Here is a 13,029-nt window from a genome sequence, read left to right as displayed (position 1 = left end):
AAACACCCTTATGACATTTACAGCGCATTTGAGATAAAGGTGTCTGGAAAGAATTAACCCCTTCCCACCCATGCTATAGCCAAAAGACGCTCCAGTTCTGCAAGGGCATCCATGGACGTCCTCCCAGAACCACCCCTTTTGTGTGTGCCCGTTAGGGCGCGCTCTGCGACTGCTGTGTGCTTTGGACACAGCTGATCACAGATCACAGTGAAGGGCCAATCACAGCGGCTCTTTACCATGTGATCAGCAGTCCTTTCCACAGTACATTGTTTACACTGATAATCAGGGCACTCCTATCAGTGAAACCCCATCAGTGCAGCTTCATCAGTGCCCATCAGTGCAGCCCCATCAGTGCAGCCTCATCAGGGCCCATCAGTGCAGCCTCATCAGTGCAGCTTCATCAGTGCCCATCAGTGCAGCCCCATCAGTGCAGCCTCATCAGGGCCCATCAGTGCAGCCTCATCAGTTCAGCCTCATCAGCGCCCATCAGTTCAGCCTCATCAGCGCCCATCAGTTCAGCCTCATCAGCGCCCATCAGTTCAGCCTCATCAGCGCCCATCAGTTCAGCCTCATCAGCGCCCATCAGTTCAGCCTCATCAGCGCCCATCAGTTCAGCCTCATCAGCGCCCATCAGTTCAGCCTCATCAGCGCCCATCAGTTCAGCCTCATCAGCGCCCATCAGTTCAGCCTCATCAGCGCCCATCAGTTCAGCCTCATCAGCGCCCATCAGTTCAGCCTCATCAGCGCCCATCAGTTCAGCCTCATCAGCACACATCAGTTCAGCCTCATCAGCACACATCAGTTCAGCCTCATCAGCACACATCAGTTCAGCCTCATCAGCACACATCAGCGCAGCCTCATCAGCACACATCAGCGCAGCCTCATCAGCACACATCAGCGCAGCCTCATCAGCACACATCAGCGCAGCCTCATCAGTGCAGCCCGATCAGCGCAGCCTCATCAGCACACATCAGCGCAGCCTCATCAGTGCAGCCCCATCAGTGCAGCCCCATCTGCGCAGCCCCATCTGTGCAGCCCCATCTGTGCAGCCCCATCTGTGCAGCCCCATCTGTGCAGCCCCATCAGTGCAGCCCCATCAGGGCCCATCAGTGCAGCCTCATCAGTGCCCATCAGTGAAGAGGAAAAATTACTGATTTGCAAAATTCTATAACAGAAACTGATTTTTTTTTAATCAAAATTCTCAATCTTTTTTCGCTTGTATAGCAAAATATAAAAAAAAAAACATTAGTGATTAAATACCACCAAAAGAAAGCTCTGTCTCAAAAATAAATAAATAAATCGCATCCAGGGCATGTGTACAACTCCATTTGCTGCCTCTGCAGCTAAAGGGGGTAGCAGCTGGGGGGGGGGTAAAAATTCTGCCCCTCAACCCCTAAAATGAACAGTCCTTACATTTCAAGAATGGCTGGACAAAACTGCAAATCCTTTGGCAAGTAAATCAGCCCTCATATGTACGGCGTTTCATTTGTGTATTTTATTTGTGTATTTTGGCATTTGGCTGGAGTTCAGCTTTAACCCCATTTTCTTGCAATGGACTACATTTTCTATGTACATTTTTCTCCATTATGACAACATTCCTTTTATAAAAAACAAAAACAAATGTCCCATACCATTTGTTGTCTCCATGTCTGAGCTGTATTGCCACAAGATTATTTAAGAATCTTCATCCACGGTAGGTGGTATCAAACCTAGAAGAATTAAAAATAAAAATTAATTAAACTGACAATTCTAAAAAAACAAAACAAAAAAAGAAAAGAAAATGTATATACTCTCTTATTGGTTTCGGTGGATAACGCGGGTCCCTTCCTCCCAGGTCCAGGACTACCCACAGCCAGCCATCACATTTCTACAATTCAATAGAGAAATGACGGGTGAACTCTAAGTGGATGTTGAAGGCAACAACATTTCTTCCCTCCACTTTTTATCCATGGTTACATTTGTTCCCGGAGAAATCGATTGGCTTTGTCCTCCATTGACGCTTGTTTGTACGCAACGGTGATATTTTAAGTGCCAAGACTTCCAAACACAATGGAACATGAACACAGCCAATAGAAGACCAGGTTGTCCTAGCTTCCACCTACAAATCTTTTCCAGCCAGGAGAAAAGCCTGCAATGAAATGCTCAACAGGTGCCCAATTGTATGGAAATAATTGGTTTGTATAAAATAGAAAATAGAGGAAAGTCGGTAGAACAGCCCGTTCCAGCCGCAGCGCGCTGATTTGTGACATCCTGTCCGGGTTTTGGCAGCCTTTATCCAGCAGCCCCCACATGTCACACTGACTCCGGTGGCAAATGTCTCACCTCCCATGTATTCAGAAGAATAAATGGACGAATCAAAGTGAAGGAAATAAACAAGTCGGCGTGTATATAGCCAGCATATCCAATCGTGCTTTACAAGTCACATCATTCTCTGCTTTAAGATGCCCATAGATGTTCGAATCCTCAGCCGGTTCAGCAGGGACCAGCCAAGATTTTAACCATCTATGGGCCGATTGTATCCAAGACAATCCATTGATCGAGTTGGGTCAAGATGATTTTTGCCTGAGATTATTGCCCGTGGCTATAGCCCAGGGTGGATTTGATTTTTCCAGTGCTAAACCTTTTATACAAATTCTAAATTGCTGCATTTGTACATTTTAAAAGCCAATATAAAGGAATAGAATTGGTAAAAAAAAAAAAAAAAGCCATTGTTGATTTGATTACCCTTTTTTGGTTAATTCTAGGGATGAGCTTCGTGTTCGAGTCGAACGTACGTTCGACTCGAACATTGGCTGTTCGTGCGTTCGGCGAATTCCGAACGTTTTGGCCGTTCGCGTCAAAATTCGAGTGACGCGCGCGCGGACCACAATGCACTGCGTTGGCGCAGTGCATTGCTGCCCGATGATTGGCCAAGCATGCACTGTGACCCCGCATGCTTGGCCAATCGCAGCGCCGGCAGCGAGGAGAGCCATGATTGGCCACAGGCATCCTGCCTGTGGCCAATCATAGCTCAGGCTGTGTAGTGCACGCCCCACACTATATAAGGCCGCCTTTAAGGCGGCCTCCTGTAGTGTGTTACTTAGCATCTGAAGCAGTGGGTGTTCTGTGTACCTTCAACACAGTACACACCAATCGTTTTTGGCTGATTTCCTATCTTGCTGCTGTGTAGTGGTTGTTGTCTGTGCCCTGACTGCAGTATACACCACTATATTCACCTCACCTATATAGCTAGTGATCTAGCTTTAACCATTTAACAACTGCCCATTGCCGATTAACGGCTTCAGGGCGGTTGTTTAACTCAGAGAGGCCGTTAATTAACGGCCTCCCAGAATTCTGCTCTCGCGTGCCCCGAGGTGTGCGCACTCGAGAGCATCTGTGACCACCGGGTCCACAGGACCCGGCGCATCACGGATCACGGTAAACGGCCGCTCATAGCGGCCGTTTACCACGTGATTGCTCCGTCAAATGACGGAGTGATCACTTGGAAACAAACCGGCGTCATGTTATGACGCCTGTTCCTCCCTTCCCTTTTCTGTACCGATCGGTACAGCGGAGGGGAAACAGATCGGTGTCAGCAGCGATGTGGGCTGCATCTGCAGTGCCCACATCGCTGCTCACCGAATTTAACCCCTCAATTCCCTGCCAATACGCTGCAATACCAGTGCATACTCTGCAGTACCCCGCCATTACTCTGCAGTGCAGTACCCCGCCATTACTCTGCAGTGCAGTACCCCGCCATTACTCTGCAGTGCAGTACCCCGCCATTACTCTGCAGTACCCTGCCATTACTCTGCAGTGCAGTACCCTGCCATTACTCTGCAGTACCCTGCCATTACTCTGCAGTACCCTGCCATTACTCTGCAGTACCCCGCCATTACTCTGCAGTACCCCGCCATTACTCTGCAGTACCCCGCCATTACTCTGCAGTGCAGTACCCTGCCATTACTCTGCAGTGCAGTACCCTGCCATTACTCTGCAGTGCAGTACCCTGCCATTACTCTGCAGTGCAGTACCCTGCCATTACTCTGCAGTACCCTGCCATTACTCTGCAGTAACCCCCATTACTCTGCAGTACCCCCCATTACTCTGCAGTACCCCCCATTACTCTGCAGTACCCGCCATTACTCTGCAGTACCCGCCATTACTCTGCAGTACCCGCCATTACTCTGCAGTACCCGCCATTACTCTGCAGTACCCCGCCAATACTCTGTAATACCCTGCCATAAATTGCCATACCCAGCCATACTCAGAGATACCCAGCCATACTCGGTGATACCCTGAAATACCCAGCCATAGACGCCCCCCACCCCTCACCGCCCTCCGGTGCTTCTACCAACTCGCCAGTACGATCAAAGCCATAATCTTTTTTTTATTTTTTATTTCAGGCTTCCCAGCCTAGAGGTGAGATGTGGGGTCATATTGACCCCCCAGATTTCACTGTAAAGAGGACCTGTCACCCCATATTCCTATTACAAGGGATGTTTACATTTCTTGTAATAGGAATAAAAGTGATCAAAAATATATTTTTGGGGAAAAAAATGTCAAACTAACATAAAGAAAGTAAAATGAACAATAAAAAAAATAAAAGAAAAATTAAAGCGCCCATGTCCCCATGTGCTCGCATGTGCCACACATGTGAGGTATCGCCGAGAATGTTAGAGCGAGAGCAATAATTCTAGTCCTAGACCTCCTCTGCAACTCAAAACATGTAACCAGTAAAAAAAAAAATTAAAGCGTCGCCTATGGGGATTTTTTAAGTAGCGACGTTTGGCGCCATTCCACGGGCATGTGCAATTTTGAAGAGTGACATGTTTGATATCTATTTACTCAGCATAACTTCATCTTTCACTTTATGCAAACATTGGGCTAACAAGTGGTTAATAATAGAGCTTGCAGTCAGTAGTGTTAGGAGATAGTGCGTGCTGTCTGCGTGCTCTGTACCCAGTACATACCGCTATAATATAGGGCAGGCCCCTACTTTCAAACATCCAACTTACAAACATCTCCTATTTGCAAACGCAAGGAGACAGCAGCAAGTGAGATGAAAAAAGATGGACGACAAAACAAATTATACAGGGGTGATAACCCTTCCCTATGTTTTCCAAAAAGCTTAAAGATAGTTTTTTTGACTGGAGCTACACTTTAAAAATGTACCAGTTGAAAATGACAAACAGATTCAACTTAACACAACAAACCTACACAGTCCCTGTCTTGTTTGCACCGTCTATATACTGCTGTTCCGAGTATATAGGGCCTGGGGGGGGGGGGGGGGGTGTTCGGCTCATCCCTAGTTAATTCGCCTACATACATTTGCCAGTAGGTGTCCCTCATTCCCATCTCAAAATGTTGGGAGGTATATAATTTGCCTTTAAGGGGGCGTGGCAGGGGCGTGTCCTATGCCTACATACATTTGCCAGTAGGTGTCCCTCATTCCCATCTCAAAATGTTGGGAGGTATATAATTCGCCTTTAAGGGGGCGTGGCAGGGGGGCGTGTCCTATGCCTACATACATTTGCCAGTAGGTGTCCCTCATTCCCATCTCAAAATGTTGGGAGGTATATAATTTGCCTTTAAGGGGGCGTGGCAGGGGCATGTCCTATGCCTACATACATTTGCCAGTAGGTGTCCCTCATTCCCATCTCAAAATGTTGGGAGGTATATAATTCGCCTTTAAGGGGGCGTGGCAGGGGGCGTGTCCTATGCCTACATACATTTGCCAGTAGGTGTCCCTCCTCCCCATCTCAAAATGTTGGGAGGTATGGCCTAGGCTTATGACATCATGCACAGCTCTCTCTCACTCTTGTGAGAGTTTGACAGGAAGGGGGTGGGGGGTGAGTCTTAAGAGGGCCAATGAGAGCTGCAGAGCTGGAGGCATGCCTCTGTAAATCCAGGAAGTGAACCGGCAGCAGCTTCAGCCAGATGATTGCAGCCAGACTTAGTGGAGGGAGATTTCTGCAGCATATTTGGATAAGTACAGAATCACAGTATAATATATATATATAAAATAATATGCAAAGTGGTTGGAGGGAAGCTTCAGAATGACAAAGATGTTTTTATTACAAATTATGTGAGCGGACTGCAGTTCCTGTTTAAATAGAAAATTATCTTTAGATAGATTTTTACTCCAAAAGAATTTTATTAAAATAATTTTGATAAAAAAATGTAATAAAAAATAAAAATAAAAACAAATTTGATTGAAATAAACAGAAAAACAGATTTTCTTTTATGAAAAAAATAAAAAAATAAAAAAAAATAAAAAAAATGAAATTAACATTTTATCCACCCTGTTATAGCCGATAGCAAAAATCACTGTGTTCTCCCAGCTAGGGCAGCTCCCTGCGCCTCCCCATCGCTTGCAGTACACAATAGTTCTGCAGGAGGGATTCCCTCATCAACACTGACTGCTGATGGGAGAAATCGAGTGATTTCAACCACAGGTTGCACAGGAAAGAAAATAGCATCATCTATGGCCTGCCTGCCATGACCATAGTGATACAACCACACACCCTCCAGATGTACTACTGTACCCAGCTGTATAGACGGTGGTGAAGTGGTTATCACTTCCGCCTAGCAGCAATAGGGTCATTGGTTCAAATCCCAACCAGGACACTACCTGCCTGGAGTTTGCATGTTCTCCCTGTGCGGGTTTCCTCCGGGTACTCCGGTTTCCTCCCACACTTCAAAGTCATGCTGGTAGGTAATTGGATTCTGTCTAAATTGGCCCCAGAATGTGTATGGTTGTGAGTTAATGACCTTAGGATTGTAAGCTCCTTGAGGGCAGGGACTGATTTAAATGTGCAAAGTATATGTAAAGCGCTGTGTATGTTGACAGCGCTATACAAGTACCTGAAATGTACTGTTGGCACCACTGGAAGGAATGGTGCCAGTAGAAGAAATAATATCCCATTGTTGTGGGGAGGAACTATGTCCCACAGTTGGTGGAATAGCGCCTCACCATTGGTGGCAGTTGGTGGAATAGCGCCTCACCATTGGTGGCAGTTGGTGGAATAGTGCCCCTTGCATCAGATGGAAGATCCATGGGCCCAAAAAAAAAAAAAAAAAAAAGGAACCATCAAAGTGTCATCTGACCTGTGGGCCACAGTTTGGAGACAACTGCTCTAGGTAGCTGCTGTTCCTCTTCACTAGTTCTGAGCCAGGATTAAAAGCTATATCTCCCACAATGCAATGGGAGCTTTACTGCTCTGTTCTTGCATGAGCTGCTGTGCGGGTGGAATGGCCAGGAATGTACACGTAGGATTGCCGCCTTTTCTTCAAGTCAAACCCGAACAATTTAGCAGCACACAGCAATTTTTTTTATAGTATAAATTATACATATATTGTGCTATTAAATAACATTTGTAATCATATGAACTTAGGTAATAATAAGAATTCCCCTTATACATCTGAGTCCACAGAGCTCCTCTTTTACATCTGAGCTTGCAGAATTCCCTTTCACTGTAAGGGGGGGACTCTGCAGACTCTAAAGTAAAGGAGAACTCTGGGGACTCTAACATAAGGGATGCTCTGAGAACCCTGATCTAAGGGGGAACACTGAGAACTCTGATGTATGGAGAGGACTCTGATGTAAGGGGGAACACTGTGGCCTCTGGTGTAAAGGGGAACTCTGATGTAAGGGGTTACCTGCAGGTAAAATGAATATCTCCTAAACCTGTACGGTATTCCCTTTGCATGCAGCTGCTGACGCCATCGGCGCATGCGCTCTGAATGCCCCAGCTGAAGGTCCGGCAGTGTTGCTGGACCTTGCCCGGAAGAAAACTTGACATTCCGGCCACTCGCAGCGTCGGCGCCAAGAACCCAGAAGACACACCAAGGGCAAGATGTCAACTCCCTCGGCATGGACCGGGCTCCGATACGGGGGCTGGGTTCTGAGATCAGTATTTCATAATGAGCTAATATGTGCTGCATACTAGCTCATTATGCCTTTGCCTTGCAGGTTTTTTTTTTCCTTTTTTCTTTTTATGTGCGGGTTTACTACCACTTTAAAGCGGGGTTAGGTTATAAAAAAATCTCCCAAGCTTTGAACATCTCACGGAGCTCTGTTCAATCCATCATCTGAAAATGGGAAGAGTATGGCACAACTGCAAACCTACCAAGACATGGCCGTCCACCTAAACTGACCGGCCGGGCAAGGAGAGTGTTCATCAGAGAAGAAGCCAAGAGGTCCATGGTAACTCTGGAGGAGCTGCAGAGATCCACAGCTCAGGGGGGAGAATCTGTCCACAGGACAACTATTAGTTGTGCTCTCCACAAATCTGTCCTTTATGGAAGAGTGGCAAGAAGAAAGACATTGATGAAAGAAAGCCATAAGAAGTCCCGTTTGCAGTTTGTGAGAAGCCATGTGGGGGAGGGGGCAGCAAACATGTGGAAGAAGGTGCTCTGCTCAGATGAGACAAAAATTGAACTTTTTGGCCTTAAAGCAAAACGCTATGTGTGGGGAAAACTAACACTGCACATCATCCTGAACACACCATCCCCACCGTGAAACATGGTGGTGGCAGCATCATGTTATGGGGGATGCTTTTCTTCAGCAGGGACAGGGAAGCTGGTCAGAGTTGATGGGAAGATGGATGGAGCCAAATACAGGACAATCTTAGAAGAAAACCTGTTATGCCGCGTACACACGACCGGACTTTTCAACATCAAAAGTCTGACGGAATTATTCCGGCAGACCATTCGATCGTGTGTGGGCTGCAGCGGACTTTTGATTTGCAAAAGTCTGACAGACTTTAGAAATGGAACATGTTTCAAATTTTTCCACCAGAACTCCGCCGGACCCAGTTCCTACCGAGAAATACGTTTGTGTGTATGCCAGTCCGACGGACAAAAACCGACGCTAGGGCAGCTATTGGCTACTGGCTATGAACTTCCTTATTCTAGTCGAGTCGTACGTCATCACGTTCGAATCCGTCGGACTTTGGTGTGATTGTGTGTGGCCAAGTCCGTTCATTCGGAAAGTCCGTCAGAACTCTGTCAGAACTCCGTCAGAACTCAGTCGAAAGTCTGTCGGACCTAGTCCCTAGAAAAGTCCGGTCGTGTGTACGCGGCATTAGAGTCTGCAAAAGACTTGAGACCGGGGCGGAGGGTCACCTTCCAGCAGGACAACGACCCGAAACATACAGCCAGAGCTACAATGGAATGGTTTAGATCAAAGCACATTCATGTGTTAGAATGGCCCAGTCACAGTCCAGACCTAAATCACATTGAGAATCTGTGGCAAGACTTGAAAATTGCTGATCACAGACGCTCTCCATCCAATCTGACAGAGCTTGAGATATTTTACAAAGAAGAATGGGCAGAAATGTCCCTCTCTAGATGTGCAAAGCTGGTAGAGACATCCCCAAAAAGACTTGAAGCTGTAATTGCAGAGAAAGGCGGTTCTACAAAGTATTGACTCCGGGGGGCGCCATACAAATGCACCCCCCACACTTTTCACATATTTGTAAAAAATGTTGAAAACCCTTTATCATTTTCCTTCCACTTCACAATTATGTGCCTCTTTGTGTTGGTCCATCACATAAAATCCCAATAAAATACATTTACGTTTTGGCTCTAACATGACAAAATGTGGAAGATTTCAAGTTATATGAATATTTTTAAGGCCCCTGCAGGAGAAACACACAGTGATCATTGACCTTTTGATGCAATCTGCACAAAAAGCAAAACGCACCAAACCCCCCCCCCTGGAGCCTTGCAGCACTTACATAAAGAACCACCTTATTTCCCTTGGAAGGCCGACACTCTGTAATAAATTCTGTGTATTTTAGATATCAGTTGCACCTGTGTTGTTGGAAAGGCACACGGATGTCTGATGACGGAGTCCGCGCTCGCCGAGCCTTCCCTAACAATGCAGCTGAAAGGAGTCAAATTAATATCGATCAACTTTTTTTGCGGCGGTAGATAAATTCTGTCATTTTGCAATACTAAAACCCCCCAGACCCCCCCCACCACCCTGGAGGATCGCACATGGGATATCCAGGGTAACATGCCTACCTGCTGTCACATAACTAGATCATTAAAAATTAGCATAGCCTATATAAACGAGCCCACATAAAAGAGACTGGAACAAGAAAATGAGATGCAATTACTGGCCCCGTGTGCTAACGAATACATAATCTAGTCTAAAATGAGGCAAAGGAAGAAAAGAAAGAAAAATAAAATAAAAAAATAAATCACATTAACAACTGCTCATTAACACTATCGCAACCCTCGCTGCGCTCCGGGCTGTCTCTGCCTTCGTCTGCAATGCAGTCAGTTTAGGAGCCGAGAGGGGAAGGAGGTCTCTGGTGGGAAATAGACAAATCACATTTTCAAAGAAAAATTAAAATGCCTTCAGATATTTCCAATTCTCCTACCTGCATGGCCGGGGGAAAAGACGATTTATTTATTTATTTTTTTTGCCGTCACCTTTGCAGATACAGATTGATACCATGGCAAGTCAATGTACGAGGGGAGGAGGGGGAGGGGGGGGGGGGGGGGACTGTGTACAAGAGCCTGTTATGTGTGTTCTCCCAATTAACAGGCTCTGTCAGGTGACCAGTGACCTTCAGTGCTAAGCAAATAGATTTTCTTTTTTTGGGAGAAAGTAATATATAGGCAGAGCTACTAATGAAGGCTGCTAAGCGCTGTTTGTATGTAAAACAGACATATAACAAAACCCCGCTATAAAAAAAATAAAAAAATAAAATATAAAAATTGCAAGCCAATTATTGGGAAAAAAAAAACAAAAAAAAAATTGCAAGCCAATTATTGGGAAAAAATAAATAAACAAATAAAAAAAAAAAAAAAAAAAAAAAACAACTTACATTCATTTAGGTGCCTATAGATTTTCCATTAACTGCCATTGCATGTGCAGAATAAAAAAAAAATAAAAAATAAAAATAAAAAAAGGAGAACTCCACCCTGGGCAAGCACTTTGCATAATCTAAAGCCACACCTCCCAACTTTTTGAGATGGGAATGAGGGACACCTATCAGCAAAAGCATGCAGGCATAGGACACACCCCTTGCCACGCCCCCTTAAAAGGAGAATTGTAAAAAAAAAAAAAAAACAAGATTGGCTAAACCCCCCCCCCCCCCATGCTTTTTTTTTTTTTTACACTACTATTCCTTTATATCGGCTTTTGGAATTTACAAATGCAGCAATTTAGAAATCAGATGAAAGGTTTAGCACTGGGAAATACTTTTTGATAGATAAAAAAGTCCATTTTATATACATCTATATAAATAAGATCAAAATAAGGGACAGATGAGGAGGAATGAGGGACAGAGGGACTTTGCTCCAAATCAGGGACAGTCCCTCGAAATCAGGGACAGTTGGGAGCCATGTATAATGCCCCGTACACACAATTGGAAATTACACAAGCAAAAGTCACATGTGAGCTTTTGGTCCGAAATTCCGACCGTGTGTACGCTCCATCGGACTTTTGCTGGCAGAATTCCAGCCAGCAAAAAAGAGTGAGAGCAGGTTCTCCATTTTTCAGTTCGGAAAAGGTTTCCGACCGGAAATTCCGATCTTCTGTACAAATTCCGACGCGCACAATTCCTACGCATGCTCGGAAACAATACGACGCATGCTCGGAAGCATCGAACTTCATTTTCTCGGCTCGTCGTAGTGTTGTACGTCACCACGTTCTTGATGGTCGAAAGTTCAAAGAACTTTTGTGTGACCGTGTGTATGCAAGCCGAGCTTGAGCGGAATTCCATCGGAAAAAAACACCAAGTTTTTTCTGACGGAATTTCTGATCGTGTGTACGCGACATTACTCCTTTTCTCCCTCTCACACTCTTTAACCACTTCAGCCCCCCCCCCCCAGAAAGTTCTACCCCCTTAATGAGCAAGCCATTTTTTTTGCTATACGTCACTACGTTAATTTAACTGACAATTGCGTGGTCGTGTGACACTGTACCCAAATAAAATTGAGGTCCTTTTTTTCCCCCCACAAATAGAACTTTCTGTTGGTGGTATTTGATCACCTCTGTGATTTTTATTTTTTGCACTATAAAAAAATAAAAATAAATAAATGAACAATGAACAATTTAAAAAAAAAAAAAAAAAAGATTTTTTTACTTTCTGCTATAAAACATCCAATATTTAAAAAACTACAAATAAAAAAATAATAAAAATGTATTCATCAATTTAGCCCAATATGTATGCTGCTACATATCTTGCTATCACACGATTGTATGAGACGTGATTAGCGCTAGAAGCTGTCATTTTATCACTGGAATTTTTATTAGGTAGCTCGCAAGATCCTTATAAATTAGTTTGATGTTTGCTGCTACATATTTGAGTAAAAAATAAATAAAAAATCCCATTAAGTGTATATTGATTGGTTTGCGCAAAAGTTAGAGCGTCTACAAACTATGGGATAGATTTATGACATTTTTATTTATTTATTACTAGTAATGGTGGTGGTCAGCGACTTATAGCGGGACTGAGATATTGCGGCGGAAAAATTGGACAGTGACACTTGTTTGGGGACCAGTGACACTAATACAGTGATCAGTGCTAAAAAAAAAATAAAATAAAAAAAATTATGCACTGTCACTGTACTAATGACACTGGCTGGGAAGGGGTTAACATCCGGGGCCATCAAATGGTTAACTGTGTGCCTAGCCGGTGTTATACTGTAGTTTGGGAGGTGCTTTTACTAGGGGAAGGCTTAGATCCATGTCTCTGCTTAGCAGGAACACAGGATCCGTGCCTTCCTTACTAAATGAACGGCGATCTGCCTTGTTTACATAGACAGATCGCCATCCTGCCTGTGTATCAAACGATCAGCAAGTGTCAAAGGACATCGGGTGATTCTACACAGCGGGAGCGAGTTGCCTCCGGCGCTCACTTGCGACCGATACCCAGAAGTGCATCCTGCGCAGCGAGACCAATTGCAATAGGGTGGTCGGCAAGTGGATATTCAGTCTTACTGCATTACATTAACTGCTTGCCGACCGGCTCCTCTACTTATACGTCGGCAGAATGGCACGGCTGGGCAAAGTAACGTACCCATATG

At 44.9% G+C, this 13,029-nt stretch overlaps 1 protein-coding gene across 1 annotated transcript in view; it reads right to left on the bottom strand.

Annotated features, from left to right (window-relative positions):
• KANK4 (KN motif and ankyrin repeat domains 4) overlaps positions 1–13,029 on the bottom strand; it is a 275,239-nt gene that overhangs the window by 155,225 nt on the left and 106,985 nt on the right. The window contains exon 2 of the mRNA XM_077450577.1: positions 1,632–1,709. Within this exon, the coding sequence (XP_077306703.1) occupies positions 1,632–1,647 (16 nt within the window). The 5' untranslated portion in view covers positions 1,648–1,709. The remainder of the gene's footprint in view (positions 1–1,631; positions 1,710–13,029) is intronic.

The sequence above is a fragment of the Lithobates pipiens genome, unplaced genomic scaffold, assembly GCF_037356315.1.
Source record: "Lithobates pipiens isolate NorthernLeopardFrog02 unplaced genomic scaffold, aLitPip1_a1.2 Scaffold_23, whole genome shotgun sequence".
NCBI lineage: Eukaryota > Metazoa > Chordata > Amphibia > Anura > Ranidae > Lithobates > Lithobates pipiens.
This window is presented reverse-complemented; position numbering and strand designations above follow the sequence as displayed.